Genomic DNA, 14,316 nt, shown 5'->3' with positions numbered 1-14,316 from the left:
GCCAGTAGCTGAGTTAGACAGCATCCGAAATGGCCCTTTATTTCTAGCAATAAATTAAAAGTAAAGCTAGCTGCGTGTGCATTAATCAGTAACCGAACAGTCCCTGTACCACAGTGTGTGGAAGTAGCACCAGCACTGCCTGTCACCCAAGCGCCACTTGCAAGTGCAGTATTGCCTTAAATGGCCACACCCCTTGCTCTGCTTCCCTATCACTCTGGGCTGGCCCTACCACTTAATCAGCCCTCCTACAGGCATGGTATCACCCCAGGCGGCCGTGCCCCTCGCTCTGCCCCCCCACACACACACCTTATGGCGCAGAATCAGCCCGGTTGGCTGCACCCCTTCCACCACCCCTGCCATGATGCGGTATCATCCCAGGCTGCCAGGCCCCTCACTCTGCCCACTCCCCACCATGGTGTGGTATCACCCCCTACTGGCTGTGCCACTGGCAATGAACCCTACCAGCACAGTACCACCCGGGGCTGGGTGTGCCCCCTCCCTCCACCCCCACCATGGCCCAGTATTGCCCCTCACTCCCCCCCCCATGGCATAGTCTCGCCCCAGGCCAGCTGCCCCCCTCGCTCTGCCCCTCCTATCCCCAGCATGGTCTCACCTCATGCCAGCTGCCCCCCTCGCTCTGCGCCCCCCCATGGCGTGGTCTCGCCCCAGGCCGCTGTAACCTGCTGCATGGGCCGATGGCCGGGGCGGGGCGTCGCCTCGGGATGTCCCGTGTCCGGGGCAGGGACCCGCGCTCGCCGGGCGTGACCCCTGCACGGGGCTGGCCGCGCTCAGTCCCCGCCCGGGCCCCGCACTCGCCGCCCGCCGGGAATGGAGCCGGATCGGAGCTTCTCGGGCCGCCGGGCCCTGGTGACCGGGGCGGGCAAAGGTAAGAAGGGCCCTGGTGGGCGGGCGGCGCGGCCCGGCCCGGCCCGGCCCGGCCCGGCTCTGACCGCCTCTCGCCCCGCAGGGATCGGCCGGGCCGCGGCCCTGGCGCTGAGCGGAGCCGGGGCCCAGGTGATCGCGTTGAGCCGGACGCAGGCGGACCTGGAGAGCCTGGAGCGGGAGGTAACGGACCAGACCCCGCCGCGCCCGCGCCACGGCACCGCCCTGGCGCTCCCGCGTCCAACCAGGCCTTCCCCGGGGGCCACCCCCCACCGGCCCGGACACCCCCCCAGCGCCGGACACCCCCTCCCAGGATCCCCCCCCCCAGGATTCCCCTACCGGCCCAGACACCCTCTCACTGCCCCGCACACACACACACACACCCAGAGCCCCCCACCGGCCCGGACACCCCCCCAGCGCCGGACACCCCCTCCCAGGATCCCCCCCCCAGGATCCTCCCCCCCAGGATTCCCCCACCGGCCCAGACACCCTCTCACTGCCCCGCACACTGTCACACACACACACACACACAGATCCCCCCACCGGCCCGGACACCCCCCCAGCGCCGGACACCCCCTCCCAGGATCCCCCCCCGGCCCAGACACCCTCTCACTGCCCCGCGCGCACACACACACACACACACACACACACACAGATCCCCCCAGCGGCCCGGACACCCGCCCCAGAATCCCTCCAGCGGCTGGGACACACCCCCCCAGCGACCCAGACACCTTCCCAGCAGCCCAGACACCCCCCCAGGATCCCCTCAGCAGCCCAGACACCCCCTCACTGCCCCGGACAGACAACCCCCCCAGAATCCCCGCAGCAGCTGGGACACACCCCAGAATCCCCCTCAGCAACCCAGACACCCTCCCACTGGCCCAGATACCCCTCTAGGATCCTCCCAGCGGCCCAGACATCCCTCACCAACACAGACACACACTCCCAGGGCCCCCTCGCTGACCCCCCTCCCCAGTGGCCAAGACACCTCCCACCCTCAGAGGACCCACCCGACCTGGACACCCCCCCTCCGGTCAGGTGGGCCTCCAACCTCCTCCTCCTAAGGGGGTCAGCCCACACACACCCGTCCCTCAGGGGGCCTTCAACTCCTTCCATGACGCAGACACCCACCATTCCCTCAAGGGTCCCCCAGGCCCCAACCATCCTGCTCCAACAACACAGCCTCTGGAGGCCCAACCAACCAGCCCTGCCTCAGTGATGGGCCCAGATCTCCCTGAGGGCAGTCTCACACCACAGGGGCAGCCTCCTACCCTCCCTGGTGCGCTATCGTCTTTGGCCCCTCTGCTGTGTCCTCCAGGGTACCGGGATTGAGACACTCTGTGTAGACCTGGGTGATTGGGATGCCACCGAGGCAGCACTGAGCAAGGTGGACGCCATTGACCTGCTGGTAAATAATGCAGCTGTGGCTGTGCTACAACCCTTCCTGGAGGTGACCAAGGAGGCCTTCGACAGGTAAGGTCTGGCACAAAGCTAATAGCAGCTCCAGGGGCCTGAGCATGTTGTAGGGAATGGAGGGAGGCTGGGCAGTACTAAGCGAGAGACTGGACTCGGCTCTAATAAACACAAAGGCTGCTGGAGACAGACAGCCTGTGGTTCTCTCTCCCTGCAGCCTGGGGTCAGCACACAGTGGGGATGTGGCCATGTCACACAATAGCCCTCTCTCTCTCTGGTGCAGTGGACCTGCAGAGCCACTGCCCCCACCCCAGAGTCCTCAGCACTGGGAGTATGTCAAGGACATTTTGGGAATGCCAGGGCACACTTATGTCCCAGCTATTCTGCAGAACTGAGTCAAGGCAGCTATCACGGCACTTCTACCCTTTGCCAGGGACAGAGCTTGCTCATCTGATTGTAAGAAACCAGGTGATGTTCACTCCTCTCTTTGGCAGGCTGGGAGATAAATAACTCTTTCTGGCAGCTCCCAGAGTACTTTTCTCACTTTGGCACATTGGGTATATCTCCACTGGGAAAATGCATTGGGCACAGGGGTCAGTACTGACACAAAGGGAAAAAAACCCTATTGAGTCACCCAGACTGCCTCTTAGCACTAGGCTAAGGCAGTATAGTCAGAACCAACTATAGTCAGTCTGACTATAGAGGCACTATAGTCAGAGGGGAGAGTGCCCCCTACTGTTCAACCACACTATTCTCTACAGCCTCTTTCCCTAGGTCTCCCCATTCAAACACCAGCCTGGCTCAAACTTGCCTTAAACTGAGTCTCAGCTTACGATGGCCCAGGTATGGAGAGGGAGGAGGATAGGGGAATTCAAGGAGATCTTACCTGGGTGGGGAATAGAAATGGCTTATTCTCAGTACATTCAACAGCAAAAAATTGTTCTTCAAAATATTCTGTCATCCCTTTTTTAAACTGGGCGTGAGCTCTCGCAGATGTAGAGGTACATTTCCTCTCTTCTTGGAGGAAACACTTTGGTGGGTAGTACCTTATTCCCAAAGTAAAGAAGAAAAGGTTGTGCAAATGGAGCACCCCTAATGATTAATTGATGGCTAGTAGCTGGAGTATGAAACAGCCGGGCACTTGCTAGTCCAGTCACACCATCTGACTCGGGCTAAGAGGGTGAAATTCTGGACTGAGGAAGGAGCAGCATCTCATTGAGGCAAATACAAGAAAATGCTGTTATTAAATGTTTTGTTGAAGGTTTCTTTGGTATTTTGGTGGCGCATGCATGTAATCCCAGCTATGTGGGAGGCTGAGGCTGGTGGATCGCTTGAGCTCAGGGGTTCTGGGCTGCAGTGTGCAATGCCTGGCCAGCGGGTGGCTGAAGGAACAACATGCTGTGATCAGCATAGGCGCAGACTCCATTAGATGTCGGCACCTATGGGATCAGTACTCTCTCTGTGACGGGTGATGGATTGATTGGACAAGGTAAAGATTTGACTGGGCTAGGAGGGGCCACTGGCCGAGACGCTTCTGTTTAAATTTTAATAAATGTACCAGATTAGAAGAGGGTCCCATAGGAAACAACTCCAGGAAGTCTTGGTTATGCTCTTTTATCTGCTACATGGGGGAGGTGCCAACTAAACTGCTTATTTCATCTCCTGTGAATGGTCATTGCTGGGTGTATGGCATGTAGGGGCTCTGTAAAGCTAACGGGTTGTGTTTAGATATTGGGGTGAATTTCTCTAGCCAGTTGGACTGGAGTTTACACCCAGTTCCTTTCACAGGTTGATCAGTGTTTGAGGCACTGGCAGCACCCAGCCTCCTATTTCCACCCCCCCTCCAGGGCTGCCGCTAAGTTGTGATTTTCATTTTCTCTGACTTGGACAATTTTTATTTTTTTTTACAGCTCTTTCAATGTGAATCTTCGGGCCGTGTTTCATGTTTCCCAGGTGAGAAGGGACTGTGAATCGGAGTGGGATGGAACCAGGGACAGGCTAATGAGTTTCAGCTTCCCTGAAGCCATGTGTGCAATGGAAATAGAAGTCTTCATTAGGAGCTGTGCTGCATCTCTGCTCCTTGTGGGGATCGACAAGAGACTGACCTTGTTTGCGTATGTTGAACAAGCTATGCTTAGTATAGCTGATCCTGCAGCACCCCCTAGTTCTGACCATGTTTCTTGGTTCAGAGCTGGGAGGCAACTGGGGTTACTGCTCTGGCAAGCTCTTCTAATCCCCCAAGAAGGCACCAACAGCCTGGGCTGGCTGAGTCCCCCACACTTGTTCTCTTGTGCTGTGTTTCAGATCATTTCCCGGCAGATGATTGCACGGGGAGTGCAAGGAGCGATAGTGAACATCTCAAGCCAGGCATCTCAGCGGGCTCTACGGGATCATGCTGTCTACTGTGAGTGTCTCAGCTTCAGCACGCTCCATACCTGCCCATTAATCCATTCATGACCTGTGGTAGCTGGAAGCCACAAGCACAGGACCTGGGTTTGGATGCAGCGAATATGTTGACCTAGTTCAGGCCACAAATGTGTGTGACCCAGCCCAGGTGCTGTGCACTCAGCTTCTTCCTTCTGTTGGGTTTTATTGAAGGTTCTACAAAAAGTGCCTTAGATATGCTGACCAAGGTGATGGCTCTGGAGCTGGGACCCCACAAGGTAAGACCCAGTCTATGCCAGAGAGCAGGGAAGGGGCAATCTCTGAGATGGGATGGGGGTAAGCAAGTGGAGGTAGTTTCTCTCAGGGTCGTTCAGTTACCTAATGTACTCTGGTTGGTGACAGATCCGGGTGAACAGCGTGAACCCCACTGTGGTTATGACCGAAATGGGGCAAATTAACTGGAGTGAGCCTCAGAAAGCTGCTGCCATGATCAGTCGAATTCCTCTGGGGAAGTTTGCAGGTCAGTGGAGGGGATTTGCTGCTGGGGCTGGCTCCATATTCAGCTCATCTGCACCGTTTCTCCTTCTAATTGGCTGCTCAGCCATGTGTATCTGCCTCTCTCTGGCTCATGCCCTCCAGGCCCAGGAACAGCGATGATAGAGCTCTGCTCAGAGTTTGTCAGAGTCCTTGAAGCAGCTGCATGTTTCCACTTGGAGAAAGCAAGAACCAGTCAAGGTTCTCCCCTCCTCCAAAACCTTCCCAACGTGGGTTTGTTTTAGGGTGGGCAGGGGACATTTTTACCCTCCTCACTAGCAATAGGATTGAGCACTGGAGGGTAACAACACTCAATGCTATGACCCTGTCATCAGCCAACCATCCATCCTGGGAACACAGCAAGGACTTCTGAATGCCAAGGGACCGGCCACCCTGTCTCATTCACTGCACCAGACACAGCTCAGTGCAGGAAGGGGGAAATCTCTCCTTATTGGCCAAGAGGACACAGTTGCAAGGCAGAATGATGGCAGACTCTTGGAAGTGTGTAGGTTTCTTTTCCTGCTGCTAGTGCAATTTGTGGGGGATTCAACTGTTGCCCTCTTTCTGTGTCCTATTCCAGAGGTAGATGATGTGGTGAACAGCATCCTCTTCCTGCTGAGTGACAAGAGCGCTATGACAACAGGTGTCTCACTGCCGGTTGATGGGGGTTTTCTCGTCTCCTAAGATGATACATCTGCGTTGGCACCCCAAGGAGAGAATCATTCCTTAGTTTTCATGCTATTGTTACTAGTGATTCTAAACATGATGGAGAGACAGTGAGTTGCTCAGATCACAAGCCGTGAGGGGAGGGGTAGACGGATATTAGCAGGGTTGAGACCTGTCAGAAAAGTGACAGGTCATTCCACTGTTGGCAGCATGGCTGTTCCCTGAGAAAAGCATGGCTGTTCCCTGTGTTCTCTGCTCTGAACAAAGCCTACACACTCCTTCATGGAGAATGTTTATTATACCAAAATAAGAGGTGTTTATCTTGTCACTCTACATGATGATTAGAAACAGGACCTGTCTTTATTCTGACCCTCTCCCCCTAAAACCCTTCAGAAGCTCTCCCTGCTCCATCCAAACCGATAAAGCCCATCACCATACTCCCAGCAGGAAAGGGAGGGAGTAGCTACCAGACTCCTCACTGCCTCTTTTATGGCTTTTGATAGAAAAAAGAGGCAACAACCTCAGCCCTGCTCTGCAGAGACTGGCTGGGGGAGGAGAGGCCCCCTGCTAAACATCCTTCTGCCATGACTGATGGGCAGGGAACAGCGCCCAAGGTAGTGCCCTAAAAGGCACTAAGTGCACAAGACTGTTTCACTCACTGAGCTTGACTAGTGATTAGTACTCAATAAAGCTAATAGTTATTCCTTCAGCCTCTGTCTATTTTCACCACTCCTGGAGTTAGTTATTTGACTCTCATAAGCCTCTGGCACATCTCCTTAGAGCACCGGTTAGTTAAGTATCACCAGCAATATGCTGGGGTGAGGAGGCCCCACTACCCTTCCAGCTGGTCTTGTCATTCACAGACTATCACACAATGGTCCCTACCCACCCTCTTAGGGATTCTCCCCCTGTGCATTGCAAGCAGAGGTGTTCCATCACAGAATGGGTGTCTTGGCCTCTTCAACTTGAAGTTAAGGAGAACTGCACCTCACTGTCTCAGGGAGCTACCCTGCTCCTCCCCGAGGGGCTGCACAGCATCCACCTAACCTCCCGCCCCCACTGCCCCTTCACATCAACACGGACGTTAAATCAAAGAGACATTTAAAAAACACTGACTTCGTACATGATGAAGGGCCCCACACATCACAGCCCCCTCCAGAAGAACCCAGCGAACACTCAATCTGTTGGAGGAGGATGACAAGGACATGCTGAGTCAGCACCTTGCCAACATCCTCAGAACACAGTGCACTTCTTGCCAGGCTTCTTCACAGGTGGGGGGCACAATACAGCACGGATAGCTTCGTCAAACACTGTCTTCAAGCCCCGCTGTGTCAGGGCTGAGCACTCAAGATACTTCACTGACCCTGTGGGAAGAGAGATCTGTCTCAACCACTCCAAACCTAGCAAGACCTGGCTTAGACTGTAAATTCTTTGGAGCACGGACTCTTTTTGTTCTGTATTTCTACAGTGCTTAGCACAGTAGTGTCCTGGTCCACAACTAGGGCTCCCAGGTGTTATGATAAAAATTCCCCCCTTGGAAATGACAAGCCAGGCCCACTGAGGGGCTCCACCTCTCGCCAGAATAGGTACCCAAGACTTACCAATCTCCCGTGCCATGGCCAGGCCCTGGGGATAGGTGATGGGGGCCAGTTTCTTATCACGCAGCCTTTCAATGGTGTCCTTGTCATCCCTCAAGTCCAGCTTGGTGCCCACCAGGATAATGGGAGTATTAGGGCAGTGGTGCCGGACCTCCGGGTACCACTAAAACAGAGTAGTTCACTGAGAATTGGCAGAGACAGTAGGGGAAAGAATCTTGAAGCATAATTAACCAATTGCTCATTTATTAGGTATATAGTGTCCAAAGGCACCTGAAATACTAGTAACAGTCAGCAAAGAAGATAGTTTTATATGTAGCACTTAAACCATTTTATAAAGAGAAGTCGGGACAGCTGGGAATAGTAGACAGGTCTCCTGCCCCATTTGCTGTACCATGTTGCCTCCCTTTGCCCCATGTTTGTTCCTAGGAGACACACTGCTTTATCTAAATCTCAGATTTCAGAAGGCAGGGACATAGCCAAAGAAAGAGTGGCTGATGCGGCTCAGGCCCCTCCTCCACTCTGCAGGCTGCAGCTGCCTCCTCTCCTCTGGTTTTCATAGGAGGGCTTGAGAACACTCCATTCTAGAGATTTCGGCTTTGTCTCCGAGGGGCAGGGACTGTTGCTTATGCACATCCAACTATGCTGACCTTGGGCTCTCCACACTCTATGTTGTGCCAAGGCCCAGTGCTGCCAGTGACAAGATTACATGGTACAGCAGTGGGTTTGTCTGGCCCTCATGGGGGGAAGGTACCTTGACATTCCTTCTCCCTCCCCAAAAAGAAGAAAGCGAGTTACCTTGGCTCGGACATTCTCAAATGAGGCCGGACTGACCAGGGAGAAGCAGATCAAGAAGACATCCTGTGAGGGGACAATAGCATTAGCCAGTAGGAAAGGATCCAACAGCAATAGCCAAGGACTGGTGGGGCATCAATCAGGGACGGTTAGCCCCTCCCCTTGCAAGGCACTTGAGAGGGCTAAGTAAAGCCCTCCCTTTAAAGACGAAAAACAAATGACATTTCTGTGGGGGCAGCTCCTCAGCTACCAATCAAAGAGCACCAGGCTGTTCTCTCTCTCTCCCACGTGCCCCCCAGCACATTAGTGGTCTGCAAAAGCCCAAAACAAACTAGGCTTTTGCACTTCAAATGGCCCCCGGAAAGCAGCTGGAACCACCTGGATGGTCTGTGGGGGGAAAGAGACACCTGTTCTCCTTACCCTACAGGACCTCAGGGTAGCATCTCCAGTGATGCAAACACAAACTCCCAGCTTCACAAACTGGGACTCTGTCAAAGAGAAGCAAAGGGCTGTACCCAGAGACCACCCCGCCCACAATGTAGGGCGCAGAACGAGGCCAGCCCAGGCTGTTCACTCACTGTCTGAGGGTAGGAGAGGGGCCGCAGTCGGTCATAATCCTCTTGCCCTGCTGTATCCCAGAGACCCAGGTTCACTGGCTTCCCATCCACCATGACGTTGGCAGAGTAATTATCAAACCTGCCACAGGAAGAATCCATGTTAGTGACAACGAGGGAACCCACTACAGAAACACAATCCCAGGGTGGGGTAGAAGGGAATCATCCAGTGCTTAAGTTGTAATGAAAGAAGTGCTGGGGCTCAAGCAATTTTTTTACATTCATAATTGATTCGGCAAGCCCAGAGGTGCCAGGGCTCTGAACCGCCAGGCCCAGAGATTCCGGGGCTCTGAACCGCCAGGCCTAGAGAGTCCGGGGCTCTGAACCGCCAGGCCCAGAGGTGCCAGGGCTCTGAACCGCCAGGCCCAGAGAGTCCGGGGCTCTGAACCGCCAGGCCCAGAGAGTCCGGGGCTCTGAACCGCCAGGCCCCGCGGGGCCGGGGCTCTGAACCGCCAGGTCCCGCGGGGTCGGGGCTCTGAACCGCCAGGCCTAGAGAGTCCGGGGCTCTGAACCGCCAGGCCCGGCGGGGCCAGGGCTCTGAACCGCCAGGCCCGGCGGGGCCAGGGCTCTGAACCGCCAGGCCCGGCGGGGCCGGGGCTCTGAACCGCCACACCCGGAGGGGCTGGGCTCTGAACTGCCAGACCCAGAGATTCCGGGGCTCTGAACCGCCAGGCCTAGAGAGTCCGGGGCTCTGAACTGCCATGCCCGGCGGTGCCGGCGCTCTGGACCGCCAGGCCCGGAGGGGCCGGGGCTCTGGACCGCCAGGCCCGGAGGGGCCGGGGCTCGGAACTGCCAGGCCCAGAGGGGCCGGGGCTCGGAAATGCCGAGGCTTTGAACCGCCAGGCCTGGAGCTCTGAACTGCCAAGCCTAGAGGTGCTGGGGCTAAGCGCTGGCACAGAATAAGCACTAGAATCATCACATGATCATAATTCTCCCCGCACACACACACACACGCCTCTTAACAACTGTGCAAAGAGCACAGTGCCAATACTCACACAGTGGGGATATATTCTCCAGGGAAGGCATTAGTGGTGTAACTGATCAGCAGGCAGGTCTTCCCCACAGCCCTGCAGGGGGGAAAGGGCAGAGCATGATGCAGCGGAATAGGAGAGGCCACAGAAGAAAAGGGTAGAAGCAGCAAGTTGGAGCTTTAGTCAGTGAAAAAGCAGAGCTGTGCCAGCCAGAATCTCCAGCACTCTAGGGGTCCAGGACCAGGCCTGAACACACCAAGTGCTGTGTCCTAGCACACATCTGACCATGCTCCAACAGGGAGCCATTCCTGACTAGAGCACCACTTTCAAAGATTGCTACCCCTCACTCAAACGTATTTATTGGCATGACCAGTGACATGTGCTGACATGCTGCAAAGGCGCCAGCCTCCAAGGCTCTGGCCCAAGCAGCTACAGCATCACAGGCCCCAACCAGAATGGGGCTTTAAATCATGTGACTTCCCATGACTGCCTTCCTCGTGTTTCGCACTGGCCATGGGTCAACTTTTCCTTGTTGCTCCTTTATGGAAAGCATTTCTGATAAGTCAAGGCAGGCGTGCTGGAACAATGTGTATAGTGGGGGTGCTGAGAGCCATTGAACCAAACAGTAAACCCTGCATATAATGGAAACCAGTTCAAGCCAGGGGGTGTGGCAGCACCCCCAGCACCCCTAGTACCAGCACCTATGGGTCAAGGGAATCACTTTCTCCTCCCACTTAGTGATTTGAACACTGAAGCAGAACGGCTCTCCCCATCATAGGGATGAAATACGGGCATTATTGTATCAGATAAGACCAAGGTCCAGGGGACAAAGATTTGAACAGGGAGTCAGGAGGCCCTGGTTATCTTCTTGGCTGCTGTGGACAAGTCACTTCCCATCTCTTGGCCTGTTTCCCTGCCAACTCTCTTTATGTCTTGTCATTTAGACTGTCAGCTCTCTGGGGCACAGCCTCCCACCTACTATATATTTGTACAATGGTTGGGGCCCCTGGGAGTTATTGTACTACAAGTACCAAAAATAAGAATCCAGCCCCATCTCCTGTCTCCAGCAGTGGCCAGTACCAGTTGCTTCAGAGGAAGGTGCTAAATTATATTATCTTGACTAACGGCTGCTGGGGGGTAGGGACATGAAATAAATGACAACCCCAAAGAACTCAACCGCTCATTTTTATGGCCTTTCTCAGACCATCTCACCCCAATTTCTACAGAGTTAGGGTGCCCAAAACTGACTGCAGATGTTCTTCTTCAGGCCTGCCTAGCGCTTTGTCCGCTCTGGATCCCTTCTATTGTTTACAGCCACATGTGAATTTGGCCAGTCTTCCTGCATTTTGCATTTCACGCTGTGGCATGATATGCTCAGATGCTAGGTCTCCCACATAATTCGGATCTTGTTGTTGGGGCTACTCCATTGGTGCTAGTGTTGCTGACAGGATGAGGTGCAAAGCACCAGGGTGAGTCAGTATGGGGGTACCCCAGGGGTGGGCTACAGAGATGGCACCAGAATGAGCTGGAGGGGTGTCCAATGGGTCGACATACAGCGATGAGACGGGGCTGGGAGGGGGTGTCCAATGGGACGAGATAAAGACACAACTGAAGGGTGAGTCAGACGGATGCTCTGAGATATGGAGATGGCACCAGGGTAAGCCTGGGTGGAGGAGGGAGGGCACAACAGGAGAAGGAGACGGCACTGGGATGAGCTAGGGGTAGGGCAGGGCAGGCTGGGATATAGAGGTGGCACCAGGGTGAGGCGGATCCTATGGGATGCATACGGGGCCAGCACAGGAGTGAGCCATGAGGGAGGGAGGTATCTGCTGGAATACAATTAAGGAGACGGAACAGGGGTGGGTAGCAGACCGATCCCCGAATTCTCCCTTCACTGCCAAGGAGATTTAACCAATTTCCTGAGGCTGCATCAAAATGGGGGAGATGGCAGGGGGCCTGCACAGCTGGAGGGATACCGTGGCCTGAGGGGGGATGGCTGGGAGGGCACACTGCTGAGAGGGGGACACCCATGGCTATGGGGGACATGCTGCTGACGGGGGAAGAAACACCACCGGAGCGGGTGCACTGCCGGGACAAGGAAGACACTGGGCTTGGGGGGCGCTCCAGGGGAGGGAGATACAGGGCCTGGAGACGCTGTATGGGGGGGCGGGGGACACAGGCCCAGAGGGCGCTGCAGAGTAGGGGTGGAAGGCCGGGGAGGGGAGACACAGGGCTGGGAGGCACTGCAGGGGGGAGGGGACACAGGCCCGGGGGGGGCAGGCTACGGAGGGGAGACACGGGGCCGGGGGGCGCTGCAGCAGGGGAAAGCCGGTGGGGCACTGCGGGCAGGGGGAGACACAGGGCTGGGAGGGTGCTGCGGAGGGGGAAGGCTGGGGGCGAGACATAGGGCTGAGGGAGGGCGCTGTGGGGCGATACAGGACCGGGGGGCACTGCAGGGAGGGGAGACACAGGGACAGGGGGTGCAGCGGGGGGGAGGCCAGGGAGGGGAGAGACAGGGCCAGGGGGTGGTGCTGGGGGGCCGCTGTGGGGGGGAAGGCCAGGAGGGCGCTGCGGGGGGGGGCACAACTGGGGGGACACAGGGCCAGGGGGTGCTGTAGGGGGGGTGCTGTGGGGGGAGGAGAAACAGGATCGGGGGACGCTGCGAGGAGGAGAGATACAGGGCCAGGGGACACTGCGGGGGTAGATGAGACACAGGGCTGGGGGGGTGCTGCAGGGGGGAGGGAGGTCAGCGAGGCACTGCGGGGTGGGAAAGGTGGGGGGGAGACACAGGGTTGAGGGAGACACTGCAGGGGGGGAGATACAGGCTGGGGGAGCAGTTGGGGTGGGGCGAAGGCCGGGGGGGAGACACAGGGCTGGGGGGGCGCGACGGGGGGCGGGACCATTCAGCAGATATCAGGGGCACGGCAGGGAAGGGTGCGGGGGGATCTGGTGGGGATTCGGGGGGGGGGCCTGCAGGGAGGGGCTGCGGGGGGAGATCGGTGGGGCAGCCGGGGGGGCAAGGCGGGGCGGCCGAGGGGGCCCTGTGGGGAGGGGATCTGGGGGTCATGGCCGGGGGGGGGCGGCAGGGAGACGCTGCAGGGCGGTGGCCGGGGCAGGGGGGTCCGTTCAGCAGACATAAGGGGCGTGGTGGGGAGGGGCTGCGGGGGGGGCCCTGTGGGGAGGCGCTGCGGGGGGTCGCTGCAGGGGGGGCTGCAGGGAGACACTACAAGGGGGTGGCCGGGGGAGTCCATTCAGCAGACATCAGGGGCGTGGCGGGGAGGGGCTGCGGAGGGGATCGGGGAGGGCGGCCGGGGGCGCTGTGGGGGGGCCCCGTGGGGAGGCGCGGCGGGAGCGGCCAGGGGGCGCTGCGGGGAGACGCTCCAGGGGGGTGGCCGGGGGGGGTCTGTTCAGCAGACATCAGGGGCGCGGCGGGGAGGGCAGCCGGGGGGGCTCTGAGGGGAGGGGCTGCGGGGGGGCGGCCGGGGGTCGCTGCGCGGGGGGGGTCGGTTCAGCAGACATCAGGGGCGCGGCGGGGAGGGCAGCCGGGGGGGCTCTGAGGGGAGGGGCTGCGGGGGGGAGGCCGGGGGTCGCTGCGCGGGGGGGGGTCTGTTCAGCAGACATCAGGGGCGCGGCGGGGAGGGCAGCCGGGGGGGCTCTGAGGGGAGGGGCTGCGGGGGGGAGGCCGGGGGTCGCTGCGCGGGGGGGGTCTGTTCAGCAGACATCAGGGGCGCGGCGGGGAGGGCAGCCGGGGGGGCTCTGAGGGGAGGGGCTGCGGGGGGGGGTCCGTTCAGCAGACATCAGGGGCGCGGCGGGGAGGGCAGCCGGGGGGGCTCTGAGGGGAGGGGCTGCGGGGGGGGGTCCGTTCAGCAGACATCAGGGCGCGTCGCTGCCGGGAGCTGGGGACCAACCCGGGGGGGTTTGGTCTTTCAGGCCCGCCCCGCCCCCTCGGCCCGGCCCCGGGTCTCGCTCTCCGGCCCCGGCGGTCCGGGCCCCATCGCCCCGCGGTCCGGCCCATGGTCCCTCCCGGGGCCCGGCGCTCACCCGTCTCCCACCACCACACACTTGATCGCCTGCATCTGCCCCGGGATGGCGGCGCCTCTGCGATTCCGCCGCAGTGACGGGCCGGAGCCGGGCGGAGCTGACGCACCGAGCGCAGCCGAGCCCCGGCGGGGGGAGCCGAAGCCGGGCGGCTGCAGCCACCGCCCCGTGCCGGGGTCTCCCCGGCCGCCCCCAGCTCCGCCCCCGCTGCCCGGGGCTTCCCCGCCCGCGGGAACGTTGCCTGGGTGGCGCCCCCCTCCCGCTGCTGGGCCACGGGTAGAGCGAGTGGTGCAAGTTGGGGTCCCCACAGGTAGCAGCAGCTGTTCTAAAATCCACCTGCAATGGGACAGTGCGTGATAGGGCCGGTGTAACCACCAGGCGAACTAGGCAGCCGCCTAGGGCGCCAAGATTTGGGGGTGCCAA

The 14,316-nt window shown here is 58.7% G+C and overlaps 2 protein-coding genes across 3 annotated transcripts; one reads left to right on the top strand and one right to left on the bottom strand.

The window, feature by feature from the left end:
• Window positions 1-714: 714 nt before the first annotated feature.
• On the top strand, window positions 715-6,589 carry DCXR (dicarbonyl and L-xylulose reductase). The gene is made up of 8 exons (XM_044982384.1): window positions 715-886; window positions 968-1,065; window positions 2,201-2,355; window positions 4,206-4,248; window positions 4,600-4,699; window positions 4,894-4,958; window positions 5,083-5,200; window positions 5,795-6,589. Exons 1-8 carry the CDS (start codon window positions 829-831, stop codon window positions 5,896-5,898), a joined length of 741 nt encoding a protein of 246 aa, XP_044838319.1. The 5' UTR covers window positions 715-828; the 3' UTR covers window positions 5,899-6,589.
• Window positions 6,590-6,598: 9 nt separating this feature from the next.
• Window positions 6,599-14,053, bottom strand: RAC3 (Rac family small GTPase 3). 2 transcript variants are annotated; one of them, XM_044982386.1, is made up of 6 exons: window positions 13,897-14,053; window positions 9,880-9,951; window positions 8,849-8,966; window positions 8,274-8,336; window positions 7,482-7,641; window positions 6,599-7,244 (listed from the first exon to the last, which is right to left on the bottom strand). In XM_044982386.1, the coding sequence occupies exons 1-6, from the start codon at window positions 13,929-13,931 to the stop codon at window positions 7,114-7,116; spliced, it is 579 nt and encodes a 192-aa protein (XP_044838321.1). In that variant the 5' UTR covers window positions 13,932-14,053; the 3' UTR covers window positions 6,599-7,113. The 2 variants fall into 2 exon arrangements, with proteins under 2 accessions (XP_044838321.1, XP_044838320.1); XM_044982385.1 differs by having other exon boundaries at window positions 13,918-14,040.
• Between the last annotated feature and the right edge of the window lie 263 nt (window positions 14,054-14,316).

Source organism: Mauremys mutica, chromosome 12, assembly GCF_020497125.1.
Source record: "Mauremys mutica isolate MM-2020 ecotype Southern chromosome 12, ASM2049712v1, whole genome shotgun sequence".
NCBI classification, from domain to species: domain Eukaryota; kingdom Metazoa; phylum Chordata; order Testudines; family Geoemydidae; genus Mauremys; species Mauremys mutica.
Note: the sequence above shows the minus strand (reverse complement) of the source record. Positions and strands in the feature narration are given on the sequence as shown.

What these genes read in the sequence shown, in the direction of transcription:
- DCXR (XM_044982384.1), top strand. Translation starts at nt 829, where the DNA reads ATGGAGCCGGATCGGAGCTTCTCGGGCCGCCGGGCCCTGGTGACCGGG. An exon ending in ACCAAGGAGGCCTTCGACAG is followed by an intron (nt 2,356 to 4,205) that starts GTAAGGTCTGGC and finishes TTTTTTTTACAG; the next exon opens with CTCTTTCAATGTGAATCTTC. An exon ending in TCCTCTGGGGAAGTTTGCAG is followed by an intron (nt 5,201 to 5,794) that starts GTCAGTGGAGGG and finishes GTCCTATTCCAG; the next exon opens with AGGTAGATGATGTGGTGAAC.
- RAC3 (XM_044982386.1), bottom strand. Translation starts at nt 13,931, where the DNA reads ATGCAGGCGATCAAGTGTGTGGTGGTGGGAGACGG. An exon ending in CCCTCTCCTACCCTCAGACA is followed by an intron (nt 8,337 to 8,848) that starts GTGAGTGAACAG and finishes GTCCCCTCACAG; the next exon opens with GATGTCTTCTTGATCTGCTT. An exon ending in GGCCATGGCACGGGAGATTG is followed by an intron (nt 7,245 to 7,481) that starts GTAAGTCTTGGG and finishes CTCTTCCCACAG; the next exon opens with GGTCAGTGAAGTATCTTGAG.